Source organism: Pezoporus occidentalis, unplaced genomic scaffold (genome assembly GCF_034315485.1).
Source record: "Pezoporus occidentalis ecotype Australia unplaced genomic scaffold, CSIRO_AGI_Poc_V1 ctg122, whole genome shotgun sequence".
Taxonomy (NCBI): Eukaryota; Metazoa; Chordata; class Aves; order Psittaciformes; family Psittacidae; genus Pezoporus; species Pezoporus occidentalis.
In genome coordinates this window covers 424,612-446,914 of record NW_026913016.1, presented here as the reverse complement: position 1 = coordinate 446,914, position 22,303 = coordinate 424,612, and the positions used below count along the sequence as shown (strand labels likewise).

General features: G+C 39.6%; 1 protein-coding gene across 9 annotated transcripts in view; it reads left to right on the top strand.

Moving 5' to 3' along the window:
* FNDC3A (fibronectin type III domain containing 3A) overlaps window positions 1-22,303 on the top strand; it is a 125,514-nt gene that overhangs the window by 80,798 nt on the left and 22,413 nt on the right. For all 9 annotated transcript variants that reach the window (XM_062607337.1, XM_062607336.1, XM_062607338.1 and 6 more), the window contains 9 exons: window positions 58-330; window positions 2,337-2,395; window positions 11,563-11,720; window positions 12,853-12,912; window positions 14,814-14,952; window positions 15,562-15,615; window positions 16,217-16,341; window positions 19,905-20,079; window positions 20,717-20,803. In XM_062607337.1, coding sequence (XP_062463321.1) covers window positions 58-330; window positions 2,337-2,395; window positions 11,563-11,720; window positions 12,853-12,912; window positions 14,814-14,952; window positions 15,562-15,615; window positions 16,217-16,341; window positions 19,905-20,079; window positions 20,717-20,803 — 1,130 coding nt within the window. The remainder of the gene's footprint in view (window positions 1-57; window positions 331-2,336; window positions 2,396-11,562; window positions 11,721-12,852; window positions 12,913-14,813; window positions 14,953-15,561; window positions 15,616-16,216; window positions 16,342-19,904; window positions 20,080-20,716; window positions 20,804-22,303) is intronic.

Below are 22,303 nucleotides of genomic sequence, written 5' to 3'. Positions count from 1 at the left end.
TTTAAATTACGTTCTGTTCTTAATGATGATTTTTAATGTTTTTCTGCTTTCATTTAGAAACTCTGCCTGCTCATGGAAGATCTAACTTCAGAGATGAAAGGTCTTGTAAAACATATGAAAGGTTACAAAAAAAATTAAAAGATCGACATGGAACTCAGAAGGATAAGTTAAACAGCCCTCCATCATCTCCTCAGAAATGTCCTTCTCCTACAAGTGAACACAACGGACTTACAAAAGGACAGGATGCAGCTGGTATAAGCACAAGTTCTACCAAAAGCAAGTCTTTGGGTAAAGGAAAAAGCAATTCTCAGACAGACACAGAAGTAGAAGGTAAGTGTTAACAAAAATAATACATAATGCAAGTCTGGTATTTGAAGGAACGTAGCATTTCTAGGTAGAACACCACACTTAACAATCCTGAAGTTGGGTAGTAGCCCATAACTGCCTTGACTTACATAGAATGGAGTTAAGAACAATTGATCTGCTCATCACACTAGACCGATGGACCTAAAGGAACAAAACCACTGACACAAGTCTCCACAGAGATTTGAGGGAAGAAAAATCTGTGCTTTATCCAGAGTTACTGGTGCTGACATTTTAAGGAATCGCTGGATATCGATTGACTGCTTGATATGGCAGAAAACATGAAAAGAACCAGATTTCTGATACACGTTGAATGTAGATTTCCTGTGAAAGAGGAATATTTTGTGAAAGAGATACTGTTGTTACATAAAATTCACATAATGCCTGTCTCTACCAACTTACTATTGAAAGACCTTTGCAGAAGAAGACAGGTTCTCACACTAATCTCTGTGAGTTCATGTTTTCTAAGATGCTACGATAGGAAGTGTGTTTATCATTAATACCTGTATTTCACTGGAAAGCTTGTGATCTTGTAAATGGACTGAATTCAGTCAGTCTCAGTCATACCGTCCTTGAATTTGATGATGTGCCACTATGGAACTTTCAGGTTACTGGCACAGCACTTCAGATTCAGAATGCAAATGGTCATCAGTCAACTACAGTTTTCTCAGAATAGGGATTTGTAACTTTTGATGCTGAAGGAAACAAATAATGATTTTATCAGCTCACTGAAGTTTCCTTTGAGGTGATGATTTTGTGCCAATATATATATTAGATTGCTGTACACCAGAAGGAATGTGAAGTATGTCTAACCAAGACCAGGAAATCTCAACCTACAAGACCTGTTTAAAAGCATGTGAAAACTTAGTAACAAGGGACACCTTTGAAATAAAACCTGAATTCAGAAGTTGGGAGCTGTTGTTCCAAACTTGAATGAATGCTTGTCACTATAGTTCCAGCATAGCATTTGTCTTGGTTTCAGTTTACTTTCAGTTAGTTGGTACTTACCTGTGAGCTAACTTTTCCAAGGCACAGGTGATTAAAATGTACTGTTTCTTACATACGTTACGAAAATTTTGTTAAGGGTTCCTTAGAAGTATTTTATATGAAAAATGGAAAAGCCCACTCTTCAAAATCATTTAATTCGGGAGACATTTGGGAAAATAATGTACTGGGACTTAGACCTGTAATAGCAAACAGAAGTCAGAAATGCATTTAATTACATTTCTAAGGCAGTTTGGTTTTGAGGCTAAAGTTGTAAATAGATTTGACCTGTGGTTTTTAAAGAATTTTGCCAGGCTTTGATTTTTCTTTTTAGATTAAGGCAGGTTAAGTGAATTAAAAATGCCTGGCCACATCTCCAAAACTGAGTAGCCTGTTCACTTACACTATTGAGATAATACAATTTTAATACTGTGTGGGAGAAAGTACATAGAGCACTTTGTATAATCTTTGAGTCCTTTATAAAGCTCAGCTTTACTTTCAGCTGGAACAAAATACCTTAGATTCTTTCCCTGAGATGTAACTGAAGGCTAAGTTAAGGTTTGCCCTTGCAATTGAGGGAGGCCAGCAGTGTTACCAGTAGTCTGCCACATAACATACAATAACATATTTAAACTACTGTAACTTGGCTGCATCTAGGTCCAGAGAGAAAAATCTATAGTAAATAGCTCAGCCAAGAGCTTAAGTACTCCAGAACAGTAGTTTATTTAAAGTTATTCATTAATAAAAGATAACCAGGCTTTCTGTATTCCATAAATCATAGAATGGATTTAGAAATAGTTTTATATGAACAACATCTTTGAGAGCTTGTTTGGTTTTATGTTGCTCTAGATGAATGCAAATTGGCAAGGTGTTGTTTCATAAATACTTTAGTCTGTATGCAGTGTTTGAATATGAAGAGCTGTTTCACTTTAAAGTCACTGAACAATGTTCATGGGTACTTTTTGTTTCCTTTGATTTTGTTTTTTAAGAAAAGAATGAAGAAACAAAAGCACTTGAAGCACTTCTTTCTAATATAGCCAAGCCAGTGGTAAGTAAATAAAGCTCTCCATAAAATCAGAATGTATCTGCTGCTGGTTTACACCTCCTTTTCTCTGTCCAAGTTTAAAGGATTTTTAACTTTCCACACTAAAGAAAACTCACTTAACTTCCAGTTGCTGAAATGTAAATGACAAAAGTAATTTTTAGTATATTAACATTTATGAAGCTAAAATTGTCTTGATACTTATTATGTGGAATTGTTCTTCTTGGCCACTCTGTTAAATCATGGTACTAAGAGAATTAAAAGAAATATATATGGAAAGAGCTTGTAACGTTGCCAGTAACATAATGGTGATGCTTAACACCATTTCTTACTTTAAAAACTGTTCTCAAGTTTCTGTAACATTCTTTAGTTCAGGAAAAAAAAATTACATAACAGTTATCTCCAGGCATGAGAGATCCCTGGTGAAGTTCTGGAAACCCCACCAAAAATGAGGTATTTGAAAAGTAAAAAAAATTAGGACAGATTTCTCTTTAAGAGTCTTTGGCACGTCAAGGGAAGAGAGACAAAAAATTTGCCAGGCAGGTGTCTGTAAGCAGTGGTCTTCTGTCTTACCTGTTTGAAAACCTACCAATTTCTTTTCAATTTGTAAAACTAATTCATAATTCTGTATAAATACTCTTTAAAACACAGGTGCCGAATTCAGTCATTTCTTGCATTTTAGAGCAGGCCTGTGTTCTTTTCTTTCATCATCTGTACCTTCCCTGCGAGGATTTATACAACTTCATGCATTTATACTGCACTTCAATCTTCAGTCCACCAATTGCCTGAGTAAAACCAGTCTGTGTTCCCTATTGTAAACTACAAAAAAGAATCACTGCAACTCTGGCTCCAGGAGGAGCTTGCCAAGGGTTTGTCCAGTCAGTGAGCTACTTCCTCATTCATCACATCCATCGCGTTATCTTCTCCTCTTCACCTCCCAGAAAACCTGGCCCCAGTTTTGGTGCCCCAGTCTTGATTCTTCTTTCATATGTTGCTTCACAGCCTGATGAGGAGAGCCTGAGAGAGCTGGGACTATTTAGCCTGGAGAAGAGAAGGCTCAGCCAGGATCTTATCAGTGTATATAGATATGTGCAGGGCAAGTGCAAAGAGGATGGAGCCAGGCTCTTTTCAGCGTGCCCAACATGAGGGCCTGTGGCAGTGAGCACAAATTGAAACACAGGAGATAACCCTGTAACATAAGGAAACACTTTTTTACCATGAGGATGACTGAGCACTGGTACGGATTGGACAGAGAGTTTATGGAGACTTCCTCTTTGAAGATACTGAAACGCAGGCTGGACATGGTTCTGGGCAACTGGCTTTAGGTGACCCTGCTTAAACAAGTGGGTTGGACCAGATGACATCCACGGGTCATCCAGTGTCAACTGTTTTGCCATTCTATGGGCCTTCAAGGGCTGAGGAGAGATAATACTAATAGAGGAAGTCGTGAATGCTTAGTGTATCCTGCTGGGTCCAAGCATCAGAATGTCTTCAGTGCATGTTAATGTGTCTTCAGGGCACCTGCATCTTTGGTGACTGTCATGGAGGTGGGAGCTGTCTGAAGTAAATCCTGTAAGAAAGGGTAGAGAGAGCTGAGATGAAGAAATGGAGAGGAGTTAGATGGTCCTAGCTGCTGCTGTGGTGTACATAAGTAGCTGTGACAGTCAAGTTCAGTACCACTTAACAGGATGACTGTGGCAACTGGAGCTAGTGGAGGGGCAACAAAATTTCTGGAGAAGAAGCTGGGACTGAACAGAAAGCTTAGGACGATTAAGGTGTGGGAGAAAGGAAGTGAGTGGAGAAGAGACAGCTCTGACAAGGAGCACAGATCCAAAGGATAATCAAGACTTGAGAGATCAGAATAGATGGGGAGTTTAAGATGAGAAAATGAGACCAGGAACAAACAGAATATGTCTGTTCTATTGGAAGAACAAGATGGAGCAAGTAGCTTTTACGTTTGTTATTTTTACTAGCAGGTTGATAATGAAAGGGTGATGGAAGTAAAACTAAGATGGGTAGAGACAGTGTGCAGAAGTAGCAGGAGACTGAAGCTGCGTGACAAAGATGAAGATTGATGAGACAAGGATATCAGAACTTTATTGAGAGACTAAAGGGCAGAAGTCTGGGATGGAGTAAACAAGGAGTACACGCTGCAGTGAAGAAGTACTGATTAGGACCAGACCTTGAGAAGACAAAAAACAAAGCAGGGTTGAAAGGGGTGATGATTCTAAGAAACAAATTCAAGTCTACATCTGATAGCACTGATTTTTATCCAGGGCCTGGAATGTAATCCAGCAAGTACCTGCGAAGTCCTACCAGCAGAAGTTTTGTTTTGCTGCCTTTTGTTTCACTGCTGAGCTGTGCATGTCGTCTCCACATAGCATCTCCACATAGCAAACACCTATTGCTGTCCCTGTATTAGGTTGAGCAGTAGACACTTGTGCAGTGGATCTGAAGGCTTCAGGCTTGCTGTAGGATGATGAGAGAAAGAATTTAAGGGAGTCATTTGCTATACAAAAATATATTAAAAAATACATGTATAAAAATATATATTAAAAATCTAAACAATATATATAGACACACACATGCATATTGTAGGAAAATGTACATTTAAATACTGTTAGAAGAATTCTATTCTCAAAGTGAAGCAGGAAAGATTTTATATTAGTGCTGGTCCATTGTATTCAAGATTACAGTTGCTTTTTGTTTTAACACAGGATCATGCTGTTTTTTCTCTATGGTCCCTGGCATTCACTGTACAAAGCATATCTGCTTTGGGAATGGGTCAGGCCTGTGTAGCTAAAGGGACTGGTGACTTTGACCCCTTTTAACTCTGAGTCATGAGAGTCTGTTCCAACAAGGGAGTATGTGCCTAGTTTAGCCACATATGGCATCAGAATGGATGCAGAAACTAATTTTGCTGGAAGGTTAGGTTATTACAAGAAAATGCTGTCACTGGGGCATGCTGGACAACAGCATTCTCAGCATCCCTCAAATCATGAATACCTGCTTAATCATGAGTGCCCTTCTTAACTTTGTGAGAATGTGGATGATCCATTCTGTCCGGACTAGAAGTATGGGGACCAGTTCTCTAGAAGTATGCACAGGCCTCTGACAGTGGCCAGGGCATGCAAGTATGCTGTCCAAGTCAGGGTGTCATCAGTGATTGCATTGCCAAAGAGAACAACTCTGAGCTTCCTGGGGTGGTTAGAGTGAGGCTGTGAGAAGTACGATCAACAAGTGGTATCTTTTGCTATCTTGCTAATTACATATAAAAAAGCAATAGAATGCCATTACTGTGTTCCTTTCTTTCATTTCCATCATCAACACCCAGTCATCCATGCCTTTTAGACAAGCATGCTATTTCCCCTCTCTACCATGTCCTTACGTGAATGTCATTGCATGTAGCTGTGTCTGCAAGTGATCTCTTTGCAGACCTCAGAAGACATCCCAGGCTTAAGCAGTAGTAGACTGCTACAGACTAGACAACGTATACAAGGCAAAAAATCCAAATTTCCAGCACTTGGAGGGGCTTACGCTTTGTGAAGGCAAGGGACTGTCAGGGCTGTGGGTAGGTGTAAGACTAGCTGATGTTGCAGCTTTGTGGTGTGTGGTGTGGTAAGAGAAAGGGAAGCTGTGTTAACTACTTGGGCCTTGCAAGATCAGAAGCAACCCTCCCACAGTTTCTCTAAGGAAACATTTTCCTTGCCCTCCCACAAGTGAACCAGGGGATTGTGTTATTTCACACATTTGTCATACTCATCAGAGATATTCCTGTGGAGTTTTGGTTAATGTTTTGCATGAAGCACTCATGGTGGGGACTGTGTTGTGATACTCTTCTTGATGGATCATCAACACCCTGTTCCCTGGTTGAACTTCAGTGCTGGGATACTGGCTGTGGTGGTGATCATATGCTCAGATGATCATACAGGTGTTGCCCAATATTCTGTCCATTGCACAATATCCTACTCCAGGAAGTCAGGAGTAATGCTGAAGCCTCTGACTTGTCCTGGGCTATCCCATATCTAAATGCCTCATTCCAGGGCATGCACATCTAAATCCAGGTAGTGGGGTCCATGGTGTGCTTTCATTCACGCATCTCTTTTAGGCTGTGCAGTCTGGGGCACATCAGCTTTGCAGCCTCCAGACTCCCATTAGGTGTTCTTATGAACATGTTCTCATTTTCTTAAACTTTTCACCCTTAATACATGGCAGTATTAAGTCAAGTTAGTAGTCACTGCCACCAGATGATGCTTCTACTTAGGGAGGTCTTGGACTTTTTACACCAGATGTAAGTTGGAGTGGTTCTGCAGGTTGCACCATGCCGAATCCTCAGCACTTGAACAGTCTTCACCAGCTATCATGTCCACTAACCAAATAACAAAGCAAGCAGAAGAGAAGACAAGGGGACAAGGCAAAAGCAAAATGAAGAATGGAGCAGAAGGCTGAGTATTTAATAAGGAGAGACAATAGGAACTCAGAATTTGAGGGTTTGTTATATAGCAGTTAAATCCCTTGGGAGGGCATCGTGTTTTGTGCTTCACGTGTGTTCTAGATTTGCTTGTTGGCTTTCAGAACATTACGCACCTCACTCATAAGTTAAGTACTTTGTGTTCTGTGAATGCAATCCAGTTTGCACGTGCCAAAACTGCTGCTCTTTTGTTTGACCCAGATGGCATGTGTAATATAGTTAATGAGGAGATTCACTTTTGCAAGCTGGACTGCTAATGAAGACGTGCCCACCTTTTAGTTTCCTCAGTGCTGGGGCCTGACTAGTATTGTGTTCTGCTTTGCAGAAGCACACAGTGCTCAGAGCTGCAACCAAAATAAATCAATTGCAGCTGCTTGAATAAGTGTACAAAGTAATGCCAAGTTTTCTAAAAAAAGCTGCTCATGAGTGTGTCAGGGCACCCAAAAATAGTGGATTCTTCTGATCTTAATCTTTGTTCTTCAAAAATAATTTTTTCCTCTTCATATTGCAGAGATGTTTTGAAAATACACTGGTTGGTGCCTGAGAACTGATGGGAATTTCTGAAACTTTCATAATTCTTTTCCATAATAAAGCTCCAGCTAGTGTTCCAAAAGTCGAGTATTGGGACATTATTAAACCTCATGGGTAAAAGATAATATTAAATAATTGCTTCTTAGTGAAGAAATTTGTAATTACTGTCATCCAATCATGTGAAGCTGGAGTTTTGTGTTAATACATGCTGATGTAATCTAAAACAGAACTGATGGACAGGGGTAGAGCAGTTGATGTCATCTACCTGGACTTGTGCAAAGCATTCGACACTGTCCCACACGATATCCTTATCTCTAAATTGGAGAGACATCAATTTGATGGATGGACCACTCGGTGGATAAAGAACTGGCTGGATGGCCGAAAGCAAAGAGTTGTCGTCAATGGCTCAATGTCCGGCTGGAGACCAGTAACGAGTGGTGTCCCTCAGGGATCAGTGTTGGGACCACTCTTGTTTAACATCTTCATCGCTGACATGGACAGTGGGATTGAGTGCGCCCTCAGCAAGTTTGCCGATGACACCAAGCTGTGTGGTTCGGTTGATAACGCTGGAGGGAAGGAATGCCATCCAGAGGGACCTCGACACGCTTGTGAGGTGGGCTGATGCCAGCCTCATGAAGTTTAACCATGACAAGTGCAAGGTCCTACACCTGGGTTGGAGCAATCCCAGGCACAGCTACAGGTTGGGCAGAGAAGAGATTCAGAGCAGCCCTGTGGAGAAGGACTTGGGGGTGTTGGTCAATGAGAAAATGAACATGAGCTGGCTGCAGTGTGTGCTTGCAGCCCAGAAAGCCAACCATATCCTGGGCTGCATCAAAAGGAGTGTGACCAGCAGCTCAGAGGAGGTGATTTTGCCCCTCTACTCTGCTCTTGTGAGACCTCACCTGGAGTATTGTGTGCAGTTCTGGGGTCCTCAACATAAAAAGGACATGGAACTGTTGGAACAAGTCCAGAGGAGGGCCACAAGGATGATCAGGGGACTGGAGCACCTCCCGTATGAAGACAGGCTGAGGAAAATGGGGCTGTTCATCCTGGAGAAGAGAAGGCTGCGTGGAGACCTCAGAGCAGCCTTCCAGTATCTGAAGGGGACCTATAGGGATGCTGGGGAGGGACTCTTCATTAGGGATTGTAGTGACAGGACAAGGGGTAATGGGTTAAAACTTGAACAGGGGAAGTTTAGACTGGATATAAGAAGGAAATTCTTTCCTGTTAGGGTGGTGAGGCACTGGAATGGGTTGCCCAGGGAGGTTGTGAATGCTCCATCCCTGGCAGTGTTTAAGGCCAGCTTGGACGAGGCCTTGGGTGATATGAGTTAGCATAAGGTGTCCCTGCCCATGGCAGGGGGGTTGGAACTAGGTGATCTTAAGGTCCTTTCCAACCCTAACTATTCTATGATTCTATGAAAACTGCCATAGTGCATATGCACAATAGAGAAAAGTTTTTTGCAAGAAATCTTCCTTTTTGCAGTTCTTTTAATACTTTGCTTTTGTCCCTTAATAGTCTTGTGGGGAAAATATAGCTGAACCTAGACTTGCCTTTTAGAATCATTGTCTTAGCTGGAAGTTGAACCTGGAAAACAATACCAAATCTTTTATAAACAAGTTGAAAAGAACTTCTTTGATTCTTATCTTCTCATGCCCCATGCATACGTATACATGTGTATGTATAGAGAATTTATATAGTTTTTATACATTGCAGCTTTTTATGCACTGTTAGGATGTTCTTAATTCCCAGGTTCTGTGAATATTTTGCATTTCTGATGATGTTCACTTCCACTGACTGTTGCTTTTATGTTTTTGCAAATTGTCCACAGCAAGGCTTCAGCTCTTGATAATCTTTAGTTGCTCTGTTTACACAAAGTAAAACAACCAGAACAACCTATGTAGTCACTGATTTTTAGCTTGGTACATAATCTTGCTTCATTGTGTTGTCATCTATTATTTTAGAAGTCTTATGGAAGGTTTACATGAGTTGACCAACAGTCGTTGCCCTGGGGGAGTAACTCAGGAAAACAGTTTTTCATCCAGTCAGAAACTTAAAGAGCACTTCACCCTGTTCTCTGTTGACAATTGTTGATATATAATGACTTCCACTAATAGTCTGGGTTTAACTTTACTAGTGAAAGTCCTGTGAGTTGTCTGTTACTCTGTAGTCTGCAGTGTTTGATCTCCCTTGCACTCTTCCTGCTCTCTCTGTGCTAAACAATTGAAATGTCTAATTGTTTAATGTTCCAATGAGAAGTGGTGAGTTGACCCTGGCTGGATGCCAGGTGCTCACCAAAGCTGCTCTGTCACTGTCCTCCTCAGTGACATTATTTCCAAGACATTGAGGTTCATCTTATTTGTTTTTTTTTCTCCTTTCTGTTTGTTTGTTATCAGTAAGTCATCTCCTCTCTACTTCATCCTTGAGGTTGACCCATTCAGGTTTTAGTTCAGTTGATTATAGCAATTTAAGAGCACCAGTTGTGAAGTCAGCATTTTCATTCTGATAGTCTGGTCATAGATTTCCAAAAGCAATTATTCCTGAAATAGATATATATATTACAGTCATATTGTAAAGCTAGTCATTTCGTATAATGAAATCTTTTCAATTCTCTTACGAAATGATAGAAAATAGGAGGTGGGTGCAACATACAAACAACAATAGCAGGCATGAAATATGAACACCCACAAATTTCTAGAATACCTTCTGGAATGGATCCTAAAAATTTGTAATCACATGCACATACTGATGCACTCACCTACAGAAATCAAGCACCCACAGCCCCTTGCAGCATGTGTGGGTTTCAGGCAGCACCCACTCTTTGGAGAGTGCGGGTGCCCTTAACCGTATGTCTCCTTTGGGAGATGTGGGTGCTTCAGCTTTGCATGTAACTGTGTTGTTCCTCAAAATCCGCAGTTCCCTACAATCCGCTAATCCACAGCCACTGAAAGGGTTCTCCAGCAGGTCACATGCACCCACCCAAGCTGTGGGTCCCTGCATACTGCACCCCAAACCACTGGTACTGTTGCCAGCCATGGTATCCATCAGGCTTGTATGGAAGTGGCAAGAGTTACAGGTTTTGATCATTGCTCTGTTCTGCTCCAGCATCTTTTATCCCTGTTACAAATTTTCACGTTGCTTTTATACTTCTGAGGCTGATTACTTGTTCATTTCAGAAGTTCCTTTGTGACTTCCCGGTTTCCACGTAATCCACCTGAGGGTCACTGCCTTTAGCGTTATGAGTCTGCTGGGGCAAGCACTTCTGAGACAGATGGAGGTGTTGCGTTCACACTGTTTATTACTCATATTTCTGTCACACCAACTGTTGTTACCCAGATCTTTCTGCAAAGGGTGGGCTGTGCAGGCAAGCACCACCACAGGAATTCTTTAGGTTGTTGCATATATGTGTGTGTGTAGATAGATAGATAGATAGATAGATAGATAGATAGATAGATAGATAGATAGATAGATAGATAGATAGATAGATAGACCTTGCGAGCATGCCTTCGTCACAAGCACCTGAGCTCAAAGTATGTTATACAGAGTACTAGATTAAAGCCTCGGGTAGTTGTATCCCTGTTAATATCCTGATTAAAAAAAAAAAGTGCTGGCATAAGTAACCAAATAGGTTCTAATATAATGTGAGAGTCTGCTTGTTACTGTCACCATTAAATGCACAGTTTCTTCATATACCTGTTAAGAGTAATGCAGGCATTTGGGTGAAATTCCTGAGCTTCTATATATTTCATAAGTAAAACAAGTCGACAAGAAGGTATTAAAAAGATCATAGTGCTGGTGACATAAAAGAAAAAATAATGTCTGAAGCACTGTCATTTAATTAAATAACTGAGAACACAACATGTTTGTCATCTCTTCTGCTTCGCAAACTGCGCAGTTCATTTGTAGGTAGGCCGCTAGGGGGCATTCATTACTTAGGTGTGTCTGCACTCAACCTGATGCCCTGGGATTGCAGTTTTCTCGTGGCGTTTCTTGTATTTCTAGCTTGATTTCATCTGTAAAATACTAGTTAGTAGCTATTATAGAAGTATGAATACTCCAATACACTAACGGTATATGATATCCTTCTCTTTATGTCGTTGTTTGTGGCAAAGAAGCTTTTAAATATGGTAACATTTAAATGGCAGAGATCTCAAAAGTTGTATTTCTACAGATATCGGACATTCAGGCAAGAACAGCACTGCTTATGTGGTCACCTCCATCCAGTGATACCAGAGAAGACACTGACAAGAATGATGTATCAGAGGTTTATACTTACGAAGTGATGATTTCAAATACTGGAAAAGATGGAAAGTACAAAACTGTATATGTGTAGGTGTTCATTATTCTTACTTAATTGTTCTTGCATTGAATTATGTTGTTTAAAACATTGTTAAAAAATGTGCCTGCTGTCTGGAGATTTAAATAATCAGCAGTTTTGTGCAACTTCATTTCAAAATACAGCTACTTTTTTTCAGTAGAATTGGCTCAGGTTTATAACTGAAGTCTACCATCAACTAGAATGTAAAGACTTTGTTCTTCGGTTTTGAAGACATGTTTTAATATCACTTAGGTATGTTTCAGCCAGCTGCACTAGACAGTATGGGTTCTCAAGTAGTGAGATAGACAAATTGTAGTTGTAGTTATTTACTTCAGCATATACTTCTGCTCCCAGTAAAGTTATCCCTTCCTTCCCTGGAAATCCTTTTGGTGAGAGAGGATGAGTGATACAAAAAAAAGTAAGTAGATTCGCACAGAACAAAACTCTTCAATTGTTTCATTCCCAACACAATGGAGAAATATAACATAAAGAAAAAATTAATAAATATAAAAGTAAAACTTGTCATTAAGGGTGTAGGGCTCTCTAGTAATTATAAATCTTTGTATCTAGCTAGTTTACCTTAGCCACTTTCCATGGATTTCTTAGGAGCAGTACATGAATCATAAGTTGGATATCCCTGTCCTAGGAAACAGAGGAAATTAAATGAGCTTTGCTACTATAAGTGGATGTCAGCAAAAGCAGATTACTAGATGTTACTTAGGGGCCTTTTCTGTTTACTAGGCTCAAGCAAATAGCTATGTGCAGTCATGCAGTTTTAGGTATTCGATTTTGCAATCTGTAGGCCCCAGTATTTGGACGTTTTTTGTGTAGTAACATACATATGTACACATACAGCTGGTCGTACTGAGCAAAGAGGAAAATAATTATTCTTAAAAAACCAACCAAACCAACCAACAACAAAAAAGCACCCCAAGACCAGGGCAACAGAACAGGAATCAAACACAAGAAAGCCCTAAAATTCAAAGGTAAATGCATTTACATTTTACTAGCAAAAGAGACGAACTGTTAGCAAATGCATTTCTTAAAAGGGGTGTTAGGTGAATAGGTTAGATGATAAGTGTCTTCTTATAAATGTATGGGATTCTGAAACAGTTTCTTAAACCAAATCATATCTTTTTGCAGTGGAGAAGAAAATAAAGTTACTGTAAATGATCTCAGGCCAGCAACTGATTACCATGCAAAGTGAGTATCTCCTTGTCTGTTCATTAAATTCAGTGGAAATGTTTTAAAGGTTTCATTGTATTTGTCTGTTTGCATAAACCTTCAGAGATTGTTTTTACTGCTTCTAACCCTCCTTTGAGTCACAAATCTGTATTTTTGGCTTAGTTGACCACTCAGTCCAGTTTGGAAAGCAAGAGAAGATTGTTGTGCTCCCACCCAACATCCATCCTCTTTTCCTTCAAGCCAGCATAGTGAACTTTTTCTGTTCTTTGAGTCAGGCACAGTGCTGCTTGATTTCTCTCAATTTTCCACAAGCATCAGAGCAAAGTACCTTGCACAGAAAGGTGCTCACTGCTGGCTAGCTGAAGGTCACCTTATGCTGCTTTTGCTTTGCTCCAGTAGACTAGTGAATCTGGCTGTGTATGCTTTACAAAACATGCCCCTAGCTCAGTGTAATTCTGCCCTTCCAGCAGAATTTGTTGCTTTGCTATTTTATACTGAAAAAATAGCATAGGATTGGAAAAATGTAGTTAAGTGCCCTTTTTGCCCTCCCTTTTTAAATATTGGAGGGTCATCTGGAGCTGAACTTGTAAAGGGATGTAAAGAATAAGAGGAAAGGCTTCTACTGGTATGTCAGCCAGAAAAGAAAGGTCAAAGAAAGCAATCACCTGTGATGAGCAAGATGGGAAACTGGTAAGAATGGACGAGGAGAAGACTGAGGTATTAAACAACTTCTTTGCCTCGGTCTTCACTGACAGCCTCTCTTCCCACACCCCTTGAGTGGACGGACTGCAAGGCAGGAACTGGCGAAGCGAAGTCCCTAGCAATCACCTGATTCCCATCTGGGGAACCTGAACATACACAGATCAATGGGACCTGACAAGATGCATCCCAGAGTCCTGAGGGAATTGACTGATACAGTTGCCAAGCCACTCTTTGTGATATTTGAAAAGTTATGGCAGTCAGGTGAAGTCCTTGATGAAAGCCAGTGAAGACCATAAAGGCTGAACTATGAAGGTAATGGAGAAATCACATATTTGCAACTACATTCAAGCACAAACAGCCATGTTCAGCATTAGTCACTGCTCGAATGTCTCTCCCTGTTGAGGAAATCTACAAAGCCAAATTTTCTGTGGTTTGCTGTTCATGCAAGAAGAACAAATAAAGAGTTTTGCATCTTCATAAGCAGGCAACTTGGGTCCTGTATCAGTGATCAGAGGAAAGGGTTTTGTTTTTTTTTTGCTTTGTTTTCTTTTTTTCTTTCAAAGGAACAGGTGAGTCAGAAGAAAGTAATGTGCCAGTTCACTCAACGAAGAGACAAGGCATGGCTACACAGCAGGGTGAATCCAGAAGATAATCTGGTGTTTTCTTTTGGAGAAAAGCTGTTAGAAAAACAAATGATTTCTCTTTGAGACAGAAGCAAGTCTACTCCCTCTTCTGCAGTACCTGGAGAATTAATGCATAGCCTTCCTAAAGGAAAGGACAGGGTGAACAGACTCAGTAAGGCCTTGAAGGAGTGCAGGGGATACTCTGAAAATATACCAACAGCTTCCTTGTGCTCATCTGACAAAAGCACTTGCAGGAGAAGAATTATTCGTAATATCAGTTAATATGTCTACAACAGATAATGAGCCTGCAAGATGTTGGCATTGTTTTCCAACCAAAGTACAGCACATAACAGACAAATTTCAAATGTGAGACTAACAATGCTGGTTGGTAGTGATGTACATCCTTAGTAAAGCACTCTTTTCTTTCTCATTACTTCTGTCGACCAAGATGCTTCCACCAGTTATTTGCTTATAGCATTGATATTTAAATAATAAGCTACCTAGGCAGTAACTTAATTCTGAACACTCATTTTTCATTGGAAACTGTGTATAAAGATTTTGTAGCAAAATGTTATTGGGTCTTTTCCTTTTTAGAGTACAGGTAGAATGCAACTGTGTAAAGGGGAACCCTTCAGAGGCAGAGAGTTTTACCACAGCAAGTTGTGAACCTGATACTCCAAATCTGCCTAGGATAACTAATCGGACCAAAAATTCTCTTACTTTGCAGTGGAAGGTAAGATTTGCTTAACAGCTTTTAAAATAAATAAACTCTTTGGAATTGTTTCAGATTTGTCAATAAAATGGAAGACATTTGTCAAACATACTAGTTTCTGTCACAGTTCCATGAATTGGAAATAGATGTACTGGGTTAAATGTAGACTTTGGTAAAAAGAAAAGGGTTCCCAGAGAAATGAGGAGCCTTTGTAGATAAAAGTTGCCGAGTTCCGGACCCCTACTACCCTGTGGAGCTGATTCCATTCTCTGTCATTGAACATAGGCTTGTTTGTGCAAAGCAGGTGAAGTGGTCTGGAAAGACTGAGATTTGAGCAGACCTGCAGTCTAGCAGCTCAGAAAAGTGCTGCAACGTATTACACCACTGCCAGAATATTTTGTCAAGGTCTAAATTAAAAAAAAAAAAAAAAAAAACAACAAAAAGCCATAAACATGCTACAAGAATTTACTGGATGGAGACTGAACTAGGACTGTCTTGGCAAGTGAAACAATCAAAAGGGAAACATCTTTTGTACTCTGCTGGTCTTGTCATGTTTTGACCCATACGTGCATTTTTCCTTAAGTGTTTTGTATCCAGTTAGAGCTCTAACTTTCTTCTTTTCTTTTGCAGGCATCTTGTGATAATGGCTCTAAAATCCACAGTTACCTTTTAGAATGGGATGAAGTAAGCAAGTTATTCTATTTTATTTTTAATCTTGTAGGTTTTTTTAAAGCATTGCATGTGGCTTTGCTCATAAAGTTGTATGAAAATTATGTCTTCTGTCTAGAGGCATGTGATAAATAGGTGGTTCCTGAAGCAAAGTATTGTTACTGCCCATTTTTTTTCTGAGAGAATATAAAATAATAGCATCTTAATTACATGATTCTGCCACTCCTGATAGTGCTTTTTCACTTGTAGTCCAGTAGTTCCTTCAGGAGCTGACACTGAAGGATCATTTTCCTGTAGCAGTCTTTTTTTTGTACAAAGGGGGTGGATCTACTTTGCCCTCACAAGCACCTTCAGTCCCTACCTAAACAGCTGTCCTGAGATGGCAGAGCTGCAGAAGCTTCATGGTTTTTTCCTTCTGATGCTGTGGAGCCAGAAGATGGAAAGGAAGGAAAAAAGTCTTCAGTATACCTACAAAGTTTTGTAAACTACTCGTGTGGGAGGTTCTTGAGTTACGTTTAATTTTTAAAAATTAGTTTGCTTCATGTTTGTGTGTTACTTTAATTGGTGGACACATATGTAACAGGGTGAATAATGTGACTAACTTATTCCTTTTTAGGGAAAAGGAAATGGAGAGTTTTGCCAGTGTTATTATGGCCAACAGAAGCAGTATAGAATTACTAAACTATCACCAGCAATGGGGTACACCTTTAGGCTAGCAGCCAAAAATGACATGGGAATGAGGTAAATACTGCTGTTACATACGTAAATATGGAATGCATATGCATGCAAGTGTGTGCTTGTTTAGGAAAGGCATATGATGGCATTTAAAGAAAAAAGTCTTGCTCAGACATTTGTATATAGTGCCTCTAGAGCGGGAGCTCGAGCATGGCATATACAGCCTGGCTGCTCTCACATGAAATCAGCTGAGGCTGTGCTGGTTTTTAGCTTCAGTCTTTGTAGATCTATGTTGACCACTGAAGTTGCTACCTTGGACATTTCCTACTGCATGTGCTTGCAACAGAATTTTTACTAAGCTCTACAGTGTAGAGATGCATTCAGTGCAGTTGTGCCTTTTGTGTCTAATGTAATAAGCACTTCTACTAAAATTCTGGGGATCATGCTTAAAAGACAAGCAACTCAGCCAGTGACTTAATTGAATAGTTTAAATGCTGCAGTGCTTGTGCTGCTGCTGTGCTGATCTTGGTGTACTTCATACCACGCTTTCTGCTGCTCTTGTTTCCAAGGAGCTTTGACGTGGTGTTAAGAGTTCCTGAAGTTGGTGTAGCAGTTTTCCAGGGCTTATCATCTTTTCTTAAATTCAAGAGTTGTAGTGGTGATGGTATAAATAGGTGTCAGTAACTCGCTAGAGCAGGAAGTCTGGCAGAACCCCTGCTGCCATCTGTAGGTCTATCTGTATTGTGCTTCTCAACCGTGTCCTGTTACTGGGATATGTACTTTTAGCTAAGGTGTCTGTTAGTCTTCTGTTACCTTGGGAAACAGACAGACTATGACACGACCATATCACTAAATTATTTTGAAGTTCTAGAGCTTATTATAAATTCTTAGAAGGTGGAGTTCTTACTTTTAATTGCTTTTCAGAAGTTACAGAGCTCCAAACTTTGAATTTTTGAATGAATGACATCTGACTTCAGCAGAGAATACCAGGTCACACTTGGGCCATGAGGTCCTTATGTGACATAAAAAAAAGGGCTTCTCTAGCTGTCAGCCTAAATTGGCTGGTTTGCATTTGTTTTTTTTTAAGTCAGTGTTTGAAATGTTATGAGCATTGTGCTGCAGCTCACCAGAGTTGTGTTTTTATAGTATGAAACAGAGCATGTGTATTGCTTGTCCTTCAGCTGGCACAGGTTGGTGCTTGAGAGAGTAACGCCTGCTTGGATAGTGTTGAAGGACAGCATAAAGAATAGGGAGCCAGACCTGGAGTTGTAATTCATGCTGTGCAGAACAAATCTTTTGCGGACTATGAAGCATGTAAAACTGCAGCTAGCTCAGGGGATCTGGGGCATGTGTTGGGAGTCTTTGGAGAGTACTCAGGGAATATGTTGCATATAGTTCCTGTTCCTGCGTTTTCTTAGATACCTGCTTTGGGCACTGTCAGAAGACATTATAGTGAGCTAGAATGACTTTTGGTGCGCTCTGACACAGTCTTTATTATGTCACTGGCTTCTGGATTATGTTTCTGGAATGAATTATTCTCTGAGTTGCTCCTGGACTTTGTCTTGATGAGATTTAGTTGGAACTGTTCAAAAAAATAAAGACAGCGAGTGGGCTGGCAGCTAAGTAGAATCCAGTGCTCAGGCTGTCTTGCTGTTCTGCTGTTATGTCTGAGTGTAAATGTATCCTCCAGGAATACCTGCACATATTACAGATTCCTGCAGCACAAGCTGGTAGAAGGTACTGACCAGTTAAGTACCCTTCTTAAAATAAGTACACCAGATACGTTTTTAAATCAGTATTTTATGAACTTGTAAAGTTGCCATTTATTGTCTTTATGGTATTATTTAATTAAGAAGTCTCTTGAAATAATACTTATTAGGGTAGAGTGTCTGATTCCTTGTGAAGAATGTTGAGAACCTTAGGCATATGGATACTTCTGTTTAAATGGTTTTACCAACAGGGAAAGATAATTTATCTTTGGGTTACTCATCTTTTTAAATTTAATTCCAATCACACCTGAAAGAGTAGCTAAAGAAAACTGGAAAAATAAAATTTGTTTAAAAGATATATAACATTATTGTACTCCTAAATGAATTGTTTTAAGAGTCTTTCAAATGTGGGTATCACTCGAATACTTATATGACTTCAGTGTGTTTTGGAATGGGTCAATCAAGTAAAGACATTGAATCTTTTAAATGTGTGGGGTTTTGTACGTTATATCTGCTGGTAAGGTGACTCCTTCAGTAGTTTTTCTGTGATTAAAGGTAGGTTTAGTATTTGTTTAGCCTCTCTCTATGCTCCCTCTGGCCTACCTAGATAATGCTGGAAAATATTTTAGTAGCTATATTGTAGGTGCCACATCAGCTTCATTTCAAAATTTGCTTGCTTGTGACTTTTTGCAAGAAAAAAATTCCTGTTCCCCTCAAATTTAAGTTTTCTCTTGTTTTGCACGTTTTCATTTCTTGCTTCACAATCTTTTTCACAGTTTGGATATCCACACAGACTGTATGTCTGCTTTGGGTGCTATTGACATTCTCGATGATGAGGTGTCCGTAATATTTCTTCTTTTTTATTTATTTTTTTTATGCCAGAAAGACTTTAGAGCAGACCAAAATATACAATTTGTGCAGTATTTTAGTGTAGGTTGGGTAAGAGAGAAAGTGAAATTGAGGTATCTCTATATTGAGATCTTTCAGGAAAGTCAGGTTCTGATACACAAGATAGGTAACTCTTACTGTTGTTTAAGCCATACAGCGAATTTTGTTTTCAGGATTTCCTGATGCTTACTTAGGTAAATTAAAATCACATTTGTGACATTAGTTTCACATGCTTAAAAAAACCCTGAACTAGCTCTTAAGCCTGTAGATGTTTCTTCAGCTCTGATGTAGAAGCAGCAAATGAGAACAGGTGGGATTTTCTTAGTCCAGCTGGATATGTGTCAGACCATCTGTGCACACATAATGCCTGTTTACTGACTTTAGCATCCCTCTGTTTTACAGTAGGTCTTTTTATGTAACTTATTTTCACTTCAAGGTGTATCTAAGCATCGTCAGATAAGGTTAACAGTTTTGTTAGGAGATCCACTAGTGTACACTCTATTTGTTCTGCAAATAAGACTTTCGTATTAGCAACTCTTAAAGTAACCTAACATTGAATGAGGCTATTATTCTGTTATTTTCTGAATCACTAGAGAAACTAGTACTTCACAGTATATTTGAGGCATATAATGTCTACCTGGAAGCAGATTTTTTTTAATGTCTTCCCGTACATGCTTTTATGTCTTCATGGTTTCATTTTGAATAGGAAGAACACTGATATTAGTACGTTATTGTGTATAGAGCTCAACTGTTTTAGAATGATGACTTAACAGGAAATAGCAAAACATTTTGGTTAGTAAAACATTGTAATTATATCCTGCAAAAGTATCTTTCAGTTATGAACATGTTAACCTTGTTCAAAAGTTTTCTTACTGACAGACTCATGGGCGAGTTAAGTCATCTGCATGAACTAGCTTGCAATTCCCAGTTGTGCACATGTGCAAGAAACTGTCATTGCTGTGTTTAGTAAGAATGATATGTTTCTAGGTATTAATTACTGTGTCTACTTAGTTTATATTCTGTTTTAAACAGTGGTTTCAGTGAAGAAGTCCTGTATCATACCTCAGGCACTGCCCCAAGCACACCAGCAAGTCCTTTGCTGATTAATGCTGGAGTTACTTGGCTATCCCTACAGTGGACAAAACCCTCAGGAACACCATCAGATGAAGGAATCTCATATATATTAGAGATGGAGGATGAGAACTCAGTAAGTTTAGGCTACTTATTCTCAATAAGGAAAGAGACTATAATGTGTATGTTTAACCCTTTATTGTATAAAGTGTAACGATGATTACTTTTGCTAGAATATTCTAAAAGGATGTGTATTTTCTGAAATTAAGCTAATGACTTGTAATTGCTGTGACCAAGCCACATAGCTTTCTTCTTTTTATTGTCACAGTAATTATTAGTGTTATTAAGCTGAAGTCCTGTAAAGGCTTTAAATTACTTTTAACTTTGTGAATTTGCATGTGAAAGTTGCACCTTTTAAGAGCTGGATCAAAGTAATTGCATCATGAGAAGTGGTCCTTCTAGATGTAATTTCAGCCTAACCACCTTCCTTTTTAAATGCTTCCTGTTCTACCCTTTGAAAGTGTTAGGTATAATTTCTGTTGGCACTGTATATGCTTTTCTTTACTGTTCTTTTCTCCTTTCCTCTTGGAGAATAGTTAATTAATTCCCTCTCTTCAAGAAAACCCTGGTGTTTACATGGTGAAGTTGCCTTTATTGTTTTGTCAGAGTAGCATAACAATTACAGTGTGAAACAGTAATTTATTTGTATGAAGTATGTTGCATGGTCTAGGCTGCAAATACAGTGTGTCAAGTAATCCTGTTTAATTCTGCAGGGATATGGTTTCAAGCCAAAATATGATGGTGACGATCTTACCTACACGGTGAAGAATTTGAGGCGTAGTACAAAATATAAATTTAGGGTAAGAAGTTTTTATATATTTGGTTTATGGATGTTTGGTTTGGTTTTTTTCACCAGAGGAGCTTGAGGGTCACTCAGAAGTGGGGAGGACGTTTTTTAAGGAAAATCAGAATTGATCCCAGTTTCTTACAGTTTCAGTCTCTTAAAACTATTGGCTGAACACCTGCTTCATTAATCATCTCTGCAGAAGGAATAAGAGCCTCTGCAAGGGCATAACACAGTTATCTTGAAATTCCATGCCACAAGACAATGTTCCTTACAGCTGGATTTTTTGATCTGACTTCTATGTGGATAATATTACTTTGTGTAGCCATGGGGTTCTTTGATAGACTCTAAACACATCTGAAAGTGTTGGGGTAAGGAGCAACTTCAGCCAAAAAACATTTGTTGGTGCTAGCATAGGACTGAGCCCAAGTTAGTAAATCATTTATATTACCATGGTGCTGAGCCCATTCTAATAAGCTCTGATGGTTGAACTTGTTAGCTCAGGGTAAATTCTGACTTAACAGTGTCTTAACAATTAAATTCTGGATGTGTGGTTAAAAGCAAAAAAAGAAGCATACCATCTATGTAGAGGTAGCCAAATAGCCATCAAGGACTGTAAGGACCTTGCTAGGACATGCAGAGATGCAGTCAGGAAGGCTGAGGATCAGCTAGAACTAAATTGGCCTAAGATGTCAAGAACAAGAATGGGTTCTTCAGATACATAAGCAGTAAGCAGAAGCACAGGGAATATATACATAGGCCCATTACTAAGCAGGGAAGCAGGTTATTAATAATGCCAGCAGAGGTTCTTGATATTTCTTTAGCCTCTTTCTTTACCAGCATAGCTGGACACCAGATCACAGGATCAGGTAGCCATGACAAACCATGTGTTGACCCACTAGTGGAGGAAGGTCTGGGCTGTGACTTCTTGCAAGGGCTCAACCCCCATCAGTCTATGGGCCAGGACAGAATCTGCTCCAGGATGTTAAGAGAAGTGGCTGACATTGTTGCAACACCACTATCTATAATAGTTGAAAAGCCACAGAGACTGGGGATACCTCTGATGACTGGAAGAGGGTAAACATCATATCTATCTACAAGAAGGGCCCAAAAAAGCACCCAGGAAGCAACAGGCCTGTTAGTCTTACTTCAGTCCCTGAGAAAGTAATGGAAGCATCCTCCTGGAAACTATTACAGATCAAATAAAGCAGGTGATTGAGAAAAGCCTACATCAAAGGCAGAGAGAGCATGCTTGACTAGCCTGATAACCTTACACCTCAAAGTAACACTTTTGTTTGGCCTGGGGAGAGCAGTAGATGTTTATCTGGACTTCAGCAAAGCTTTGGATATGGTTTCCCACAGCCTTCTCCTGGACAAACTGGCAAGATACAGATTGGATGAGTGGTTTTGTGAGATGAGTAGAAAACTGGCCAACAGGCCACACTTGAGGGTGGTAATCAGTGTTTTTTACTCAGCCTGACAGAAGTAGAATCCCCTGGGGATCAGTATGGGGCCC